This window comes from Podarcis bocagei (genome assembly GCF_964188305.1).
Source record: "Podarcis bocagei genome assembly, chromosome: 10".
NCBI lineage: Eukaryota > Metazoa > Chordata > Lepidosauria > Squamata > Lacertidae > Podarcis > Podarcis bocagei.
In genome coordinates, this window is record NC_138135.1 from 32,808,536 (window position 1) to 32,817,903 (window position 9,368).

Consider the following 9,368-nt stretch of genomic DNA (forward strand, 5'->3'; position numbering starts at 1 on the left):
TCTTTTCTAAGACAGAAAAAGAGAACTAGGTATATCTTTTAAAGGGTCAAACGACCTGGGGCAGCTGTCGCACATATAAACCCCCACTATGTCATGAAACAAACTGGTTGATTGAGACCTTCTCAAGCAAGCCTACCACCAGGGATGGGTAAATCTGACCATTTCTCATTCTTCCAGGCTTAAGTTCAGTTCTCCGCACTTCCATGTCAGTTTGGAATTTTTATTTTAAATTCATCAGCATTGTAGTGCTAATTTCTCCTAATGTACACGTTTTTGTATCCAGTTCTGTTCAATATGCACATTTTTGCAAAGCAATTTTCTCTGATATATGCATTTTTGTATGCTATTTTCACAGTTATGTATATATTCCTCTAATATTTGTATTATTGGACATATTACTTGGCTGCAGAACTGTACCGAAGAATCCAGAGAACTGCAAATTTTGAAGGATGGCTGTGTTTTGATTCTTGCATTTTGGAAAGTGTGAATTCAGCAGGTCAGCCCTTGAATGCAAACTTTATCTACTTTCTCTCCCATTCCTACCTACCCCACAGGGTTGCCATGAGGATAAAATGAGAGCTGGAAATAAACCCACAAACGCTACCCCGAGTTCATCAGAGGAAAGACAAGATACAAATTTAATCAATAAATGTGTGGGAAAGGCAAAGCTCACACACATGAAGCTGGTAGTATGTAATGACTAAACTCTCACCACTTAACAGACATGCATCTGGGGGCTGAACTTAACAGGACAGAAAGAGAAAAGGGGAAATGATGAATGTTCAAGGTTAGTGTGGATCTGAAAGGGATTAGAACTGGCTTTTGAATGTCCATTATGTGGCGATAATTGTGCACTGCAGGTGGGTGAGATACTCTGAAAGGGGAGTAAGCTGTAAACTTGGTCCAGGGAGGGACTGGTTCAAATCCCTGCCTAGCTGTGCAGCTCAATGGCTACTAGTAATCATGGTGGCTGGCTATGCACTACCTGCAGTATCAGAGACAGTATGCATCTGGAGACCAGTTGCTGGGGAGCATGTGCGGCAGGTGCTGTTATGCTCAAGCCCTGCTTGTGAGCTTCCCAGGAGCATTTGGGCAGCCACTATGACAACAAGGACTCTTCTTACTAGGCGACCTTGGGCCAGTCACACATTCTCAGTCTTAGCTGCCACATGACATTTTTTGTGAGGATAAAATGGGAAGGTGGACCCATGTGCACTGGAGAAAGGGTGAGATAAAGATGAAAGCAACAAGTCACCAACTACCATTTGTGTATGACATTTGGCTTGCTTTTGTTTTTATTAAAAAGAATCTCTGCAGAAGAATGCAAATAAGATCATGCACAGATAAACTGCAAGCCCCAAGTTAAAGCTATTTAGAAACTCAAAACTTTGAAAGGCAGGCATGCAATAGCCACTGCAAAATGCACAGACTACCTTTTGCATATCTGCAAAACATCTGCTGAAACATTCCCCCTTCTGCTTTGATCTTGCAGTGGAAGGAGCTGCAATTGTACAGTTTGCATAAGCCTGAAGCCCTTTCCCCTCTTTGTTGAACAGATGATGGAACCCAAAGAGGGCTGGGTGAAATCAGGTTGGGGGCTCCCTTGGGGAACCCATGCTCTATACTGTACACCCCAAAATATTCTCAGATTATGGGGATTATGGGGCATGCTTGATGCTCCAAGTGGGGAAAGGATCCTAGAACAAGTTTCTCTGTGGGTGGCTTTGTTCTATTCCTTTTCTCATGCCAGCATTGGAGCAATGTCTCAGTCCAGGAACTTGTACACACTATACATGCTTTGAACCATATCACTGACGGACTGCGGATGAACTGGGGCAACCCAGAAGTTTAAAAGTGTGTTATGAGGCCTGAAGCTTTAAACAGGGCCAGACAGCCTTTTTTGTGCAAGGGACACATTTTCTCAGGGACAATCTGTTGGGGGGCTGCCTACCACTGGTCATCAAAACTACTGGAGGTTAGCTCTCTCAATCCCATGCAGGTCTACTCAGAAGTAAACCCCACTGGGTTTGACAGGGTTACTCTCAAGTAAGTATACAAGGGAGCGTAATACAACAGATCAATACAGCTAATGTTCTGGAAAGCAAGCGAAAGCAACTCCTTTCTGACTTTAGTGTGCTATAAATACATTCTCAGATCCTTCCAGTTATTCTGAAATTACATAGAAAGAGGGGAGACACACTTTAAGAAGCCAGGCCAAAAAAAAAATAAAAAAATAAAAAGGAAACAAAGAGGAAAGGAATAACCCCTGACAATACAGAAGAATGAGGCAATTTCAGGAGCCACAAAATTGATATTGAGGCCACAGGTTGCCCACCCGCACTTTAAAATTTCAATAATAACCTCACCAAAGCAGTGGCTCATATTTGCTGTGGTATGATAGATACTTCCTGTCTCACCTCTCTGTCTGTAGATTAGGTGTGACAGCTCAGGAAATAGCCACTGAGGGATCAACAACGTGTTTCCATTACAGGAAGAAACCAGAACATGGTTTTTTCATGCAGAATTAGGAGAAATGCCCAGGGTAATACAGAGATATACAACTTTGCCGCTGAGTGCATTTTTAAATAGCACAAGCAGCTATTTCTGCCTGGCCTATTTAAAAAATGATTTTTAAAAGTTGGGGGGAGCAGAGGCAGATTACAACATTTCTTAGCCGCCTACGGATCTTCTGCAAAGCGAGAGAAGATGTGCTCAGCACACAAATAGACGGCTCTGCTTGCTCTTTCTCCCACCTCTTACTTCCTGCCTGCTTCCTCTGCAGCAGCTGCGGTTTTCCTGGATGGCTTAGCGTCTAGCAGCTGCTCGTGGTGGAACAGGAAGGAAGGAGGAACGGAGGAGCCCTGCTGGACTAGGCCAAAGCCCCACCTAGTCCAGCATCCTTTTCCCACAATGGCCAACTAGATGCCTCTGGGAAGCTCACAAGCAGCATGAATGCATCACCCGCCCCGCCCCCCGCCACCTCAGGAGCCAGGCAGTAGCTACTCCTAGATGGAAAATGGGGTTGCCAACTGACTGGGCCAGGGGTGAGGGGGAAGAGAAAAATCCTGACAAGCCATTTGCCTGAAAAACAAGGAGCACAGCTTCCCCTCACCCTCTTTTGTAAACTGAACTTCTTTGGCTATGGGGAACCTGTGGCCCTGACCTGTTTTTGGACTCCAAGAGAGAGAGAGCGCAGGATGTGTCATTGCATATGTCAGTCAGTTATTTCACCTTTCCTCCTCCTCCTAAGTACAGAGGACCAGTAAAAAAGGTTACAGCCAGCAAATAGAGGCCACTTCACATGGTGACAGGTGTGGTGCAGTGGTGAGAGTGTCGGACTAGGTTTTGGTTCAAATCCTCCCTCAGCCGTGAACCTTCTCTGGGTGACCTTAGAAACCACCTCTCGGCCTAACCTACCTCACAGGGTTGTTGTAAGGATAACAAGCAGAGGAGGAGAGCAATGTATACCACCTTGATCTTCATGAAGGAAAGGTTTAAAAGCAAAAATAGATAAATAAATGCAAGAACAGTGGGCACTTGTAGTGGCCAGCCCATGTGACATCAGTAATGGCTGGCAACCGACTGAACTCCCTAGCTGTAACAAGCAATAACTTTTTTTATTTTAAAGAGGATAGGTTTCTCTTTTTTTCATGGTGCATTTTGTGGCTGTTTTCTGTGGCTCTTGCTTTTAACTAAGCCACCTTCAGTCCCATCAAGGAAAAAAAGACAGGGTATGTATGTATGTATGCATAAATAAATAAACAAACAAATAAATAAATGTTTTCCCCATACTGTGCCATTGTAGTGCTAAGCTACTGCTACTTTCTAAAAGTGAAACGTATAAAGCAGGTTTTGAAAATGGGCCCTGTCAAGTTTTTTTTTCTTTCAAAGCAACGTAAGTTTCCCACAGCATAACCACCTATTTGTGCCAACTGACTGCTGCACCGTACATTCTATAAAAGGCTAGGATGAACTCTGGGGCTGCACTTAATTTTTAATAACACATTGAAGGGCCTTAAGACTTCTGTAATAAATTTGTAACTTTGGAAATGTCACATCCAGCAAAGCTGAAGAACTAGAAAAATTACTTCTCCTGTACTGCAACCCTTCCTTTCTCCTCTAATTAAGTAATGTGCTGTGCATCAGACAAGGTGTGGCTATATTGCTGCTTGGGGAAAAACTGTGGAAATAGGGAGGGTTATCACAAGTCAGATGTGGGAGAATGTGGCAAGAATTATACTGGAATTCTGCGTAGGAAGAGAATCAAGTTGAGAGTCTTCTAAGAACCACTTTGAAGGATGCAGAGTTAGAGCTCTGGGCAATATAGCTGTGATTAATATTGCAGTTAAACCTGTTTGGGCCCCGCTTGGTGTTAACAATAAATTTCCTAAAAATACAGCAGTGCTCAGATTTGAAATTCAACCATGCTTCAGCTCTATAAATCTGATATCCAGTTTGAGGTCCGAATACAACTTTCAGTGCTGAAAATTCTCAACCAAATGTCTAAAAGCAAAATGTGATTTTTCAAAATGCAATATCTATCTATCTATCTAATTTGTGAATTTGGATTGGACCATGCAAACTGCTATTAGTTTCTCCCACAACACAAAATGCCTCTTCCTATCCCCAGCTCATGCCAGTTACATATCACATGCAACCCTTGGATGTGAAAGGCAGCAATAACAAGCTAATGTTTTATAATGAGCTGCAGAGAAACTTGGCAGTGCATCAACATTTAGGAGGGAGGGAAAGGTGTGGGTTCCCTTTTGCTTTGTTCTGACTTACCTATCAGAGCCATCTTTATATAGGATGTGCTGACTACTCAGCAATGAACTCCCTCCACTATTACTGATGTTGTCATCATCTTCATTTTGGTAATAACGAACAGTTCCAAGGCGCTGGCTTCGTCGGGACATGGTCAAAGGAAAACCACCAGACCTTTGTCAAGATACCTGGGGAAGCAATAGAGAGAAGAGAGCATAAGGTCCACAAACTCAGCAGCTGGGACAGCCACAGTAACATTCCGCACTGTGCAATTAAAGCACAAAGCTTCCCCTAAATAAACTTGGGAAATGCAGTTAAGCCTTACAGAGCTACAATTCCCAGCACTCTTGAAAATCTACAGATCCCAGAATCAGGCTCATACAGAGCTAGTCTGGGGTCCAGGACAGGAGTCTTGTCCTTGGCATGACAGCGTAGGTTTTAGAGGTGTAGCAAGAATATAACAGCCACCCTGATGGATCACAGGGTTGGAAAGACCTTGGGGTCATCTAGATCAGGGGTGGGAAAGCTTTTTCAGCCCAAGGGCCACTTTTCCTTCTGGGCAACCTTCCAAGGGCCATATGCCAGTGGGGGGTGGGCCCAGAGGCAAAAGCGGGCTGAATAACTAAATGAAACATTTATGTCTGGACAGTAGGCTAGTTTCTACGCACTCAGAGAACCCTCTCTAGCTTCCACTCAGTTGAGCAAGTGGCAATATCAGAGTTCATGGCCACATTCCAGACAAAAACATTTGGGATTCAATCACATACTAACAAGTTTAGGCTGGTATGTGTGGGAGGTTTCGCACAACAAACCCATTTCCTCCCCCAAATCAGACCTTTTGTGATAAGGAAAGCAATGGAAAAATGCACTGGGCTAACACTTGCTTTGACAAAATGTCATCTGACCGCCATCCAAGCGGATGAGAATGAATGCTCCACAAACAGCTCATCTGAAAACACTCGTAAAAGGGTAACTGATGCAGATCTATTAATTCTACTTGAAACAGGAGGATTAGGGGCATTGCTACTTGTCCAGCAGGAAGAACTGCGACCTGAGATTTAGAAGTTCCTGCTACCTTACAGGCCCCTTCACTAGAGCCTCCGTCTGGCTGGCCTGAGCACGTGAGCTCAACTTTCTAACCAGCAGACATATGGCTCACATGCTCCTTTTCAGAGCACCAGGAGCCAAAACTTGGCAGGGAGCTGCAGAGCTCTTGGCCAAGAAAAGAACACATGTCCCAGGCCAGCCAAGGAGAGAGCCATCTCAGACTTAAGTCAGGCTCATTTAGGTGACCCTCTGGCAGTGGCTGTATTTTTACACCACCAGGCAGCCGCCCTGCAGATTTGCCTGCCAAGATGCAAAACAGTCTGAACAGCAGAAATCTAGCCTGACTCTGCTCAAATATCCACCCCTTATACGGTTATAAAGTCTGCCTCCCTGGCTCTCTACAATCACAGCAACAAGCAAGCAGTCACCAGGCTGTTCATAGGCAGCCACTTATGAAACTTCAATAACAAAACCAGTCAAATCTCGATCATGTTATGCCAGCCTGCGTTTGTAATCCTGCACCACAGCTATTCTGGGAGATGCGGCCAATTCTCTTCAGGGCTACATTGGCAAAACGACGCCCTGACAGATCACATGCTTGCCTGCAGAAGATCCCTTTCTCTGGATCCTTGTAAAAAAATTAAAACTAAATCCCTTCCCTCCACAGAAGCAGGATGCTCAAGCTGTTCCTGTACTTGCCTAGAACTATACTGCAAACAGGGCTTATTATGCTCCACACACCCCTTTCCATCATTTTACAGCAGCCCACAAGAGACTCCTCCCCACTCCATGTGGGCGCAAAGTAAAGAGGCATTTACATCAAATCCCAAAGAGCAAAAGAAAAGTACAAAGGCATCTGTTCAGTGCTATTAGGAAACAGCACTTATCCCTGGGGGGATACAATAGAAAGCATGTATGCTAACTCTAGGGATCAGTTTTGGCCTCCTTTCAGAACAGGAAGGGGGAAAGCAGCAGATTATAAGGGACCTCTGTCAAGTTACTTCCTATGCATGTGCCAAACTGCCTTGCTCCTTCCTTTCTTACCAAGTTTCATCCCCTCCCTCCCCCCAATAAGGAGAATGACTGAGACATCTGGGGAAAAGGGAGTCCTTTCGGGGCCCAGTTCAGGTTTTTGCAAAGGCAAAAAGAAAGAACAAGTCCTGAAACTTGCTCCCAATGTAAAGGCTGACTCTCTAACCTTGGAACATGTGCAGAAGCCACTGAACAAAGTATAACAGCAAAGGCTGTCAGTACAGTACAGCGGTTAGTGTGTCAGACAAGGACCTAGGAGACCAGGGTTCAAATCCTCACTAGGCCATGAAGCTCACTGCCTCTCAGCCTAATCTACTTCTCAGCCTAGTTTGACACTGTAACCACTACAACACACTGGCTGTCTTGACAGGAACTGAAGTCCAAATTGCCCACTGTCATCCACTTCCCCATCATGGTTGGACGAGGACTAGTGGTAGCGGCGGGGATTGTGTTCAAATCCTGTCATGAAGTTACCTGGGTGGCCTTGGGCCAGTCACTTCACTCTTCCAGTCCAACCTACCACAACAGAACTCAGGGTGCCATTTTACCCTCACAAGTTCTGTATGGGGAAGGGGTGGAGTAGCAAATATAATAAATAAAAACACTCTTCAAAATAGTCCTGTTTCCCCCCCCCCTCCCTAATAATGAGCCACCACTGAAGTCAGGCTTTCAAGTGGGTATGAACCTCCCCACCCCCTTTAAAATTCATCACTTTTGCTTGCCGACTGAGTGCCCTCAGACGCCCTCCCATCAGATGTCAAAAAAATAAACAACTATCGACTTTTAGAAGACATCTAAAGGCAGCTCTGTTTAGGGACGTTTTAAATGTTTGATCACTTTATTATTAATAAAAAAATTCCTTCCAGTAGCACCTTAAAGACCAACTAAGTTAGTTCTTGGTATGAGCTTTTGTGTGCATGCACACTTCTTCAGATACTTCTTCAGTGTATCTGAAGAAGTGTGCATGCACACGAAAGCTCATACCAAGAACTAACTTAGTTGGTCTTTAAGGTGCTACTGGAAGGAATTTTTTTATTTTGACTATGGCAGACCAACACGGCTACCTATTTATTATTAATAATATCAACATTCTGTTGGGAGCGACCCAGAGTGGCTGGGGAAACTCAGATGGGTGGGGTATAATAAAATAATAATAGTAATAATAATAATAATAATAATTATTATTATTATTATTATTGCTCCTCCCTTCAGCCCCTGCCAGCACGGCCAATAGTCAGGGGCGATAGGAGTTGTAGTCCTGAACTTTATGGAGGGCGGGCACCAGGTTGGCAAGGGCTGCCGTTGCGAGTTACCGGTCGCGGGCTGACGGTTTCTGAAGGGACCACTCAAGCCAATTACAAAGAGTAAAAGAAAGAGCGAGCGGGACCCGGGAGCAGATCTGAGCGGGGAAATAAAAACGAGCCAGTCGAATGAAGCGTCCTGAGCTACCGGCAGCCGGCGGCCACGCGGGGAGGGCGGAGGGAGGGCGTCCTCAGGAAGTCCCACCCTGCTCCCTGTTTCCCTACTACCCGCTTCGCGTGGCTCCCTGCAACACCCTCCTCCGGCGGCGGCGGCAGCCCCTGACTTCCAAGAGAAAGTCCCGGCGAACTCGAGGAGCGTTACACCCAAGCAAAACACGCCCGGGATGGGGCCGCCGCTCCCCTCCTCAACGCGTCTCCCTGCCAAGGCAAAGTCCCTCCGATCTGCCGCAGCTGCCAGCGCCTCGCGAGGACAACAACAAAAGCAGCATGCGCGAGGCGGGTCGTCGCTGCTCCTTGCAAGGACGGGGCGGGGGGGGGATAAGCCGAGAGATAAACGGAGAGACAATTCGGAGCGTCTTTTCATAGTGTTGTTTAAACGGGGGGACATCAAAAGAGGCGGTAGAGAAGGAGAAGAAGTGGCGCTTTGTTCCGGGCCAGGGAAAGAAATCAAGGCAGGGCGGCTGAGCGCGAGGGGGGCTCGCCTGGGGTGACTTCTGGGGGGAATGGGGTGGGGAGGACTTGGGGCAACAGCGCAAGGGGAGCTTGACTCTGGGGCAGAGGAAAAAAACAAGACGAAACAAAAGGGCGCCACCTTTTTTTCTTCTCCGGTCTCCTCTCGTCCTCTGCCTCTCCAAGCCGGGATTCCTCCTGAAGCGCACAAACTTATCCCGCAAAGCGCCCGAGATGCCGACAACAATAAGGATGGGAAATAAAAACCCTCAAGAGCCCTTTTGCCTCGCGGGGATGTGCGCGAGGTCAGCTTGCTGGATCCCTTTTGCAATTAATTAAGTTAATCCTCAGGAGCTGCCGCCGCCGCCTCCGGTCCCGCCTGCTCCGAGCGCTAAAGAGAAGCCGCACGGCGACAATATGGCCCGGGTTTTGTTGTGCGTGCGTCTGTCAAATCCCAGCAGCGGGAGCTTATTGGCAAGAGCCGCACCTGACCTGCGCCGTCAATCTCTCCCGGCGGCCTGCGCCCATTGGAGGGTTTGAACAAAAAGCACGCGTCGGGCCCGCCTCCTCGCCAGCTCCCTTTCCTGGCTTCAG

The 9,368-nt window shown here is 46.5% G+C and overlaps 1 protein-coding gene across 2 annotated transcripts in view; it reads right to left on the reverse strand.

Moving 5' to 3' along the window:
- SUN2 (Sad1 and UNC84 domain containing 2) overlaps positions 1 to 9,368 on the reverse strand; it is a 31,663-nt gene extending 22,295 nt beyond the window's left edge. Inside the window, exons 1-2 of one of the 2 annotated variants that reach the window (XM_081211107.1) lie at positions 8,917 to 9,368; positions 4,786 to 4,952 (exon numbers count right to left, since the gene is read on the reverse strand). In XM_081211107.1, the coding sequence (XP_081067233.1) occupies positions 4,786 to 4,916 (131 nt within the window). In that variant the 5' untranslated portion in view covers positions 4,917 to 4,952; positions 8,917 to 9,368. Of the gene's footprint in view, positions 1 to 4,785; positions 4,953 to 8,372; positions 8,580 to 8,916 lie in introns of those variants that run through there. The other variant, XM_081211108.1, reaches the window with a different exon arrangement.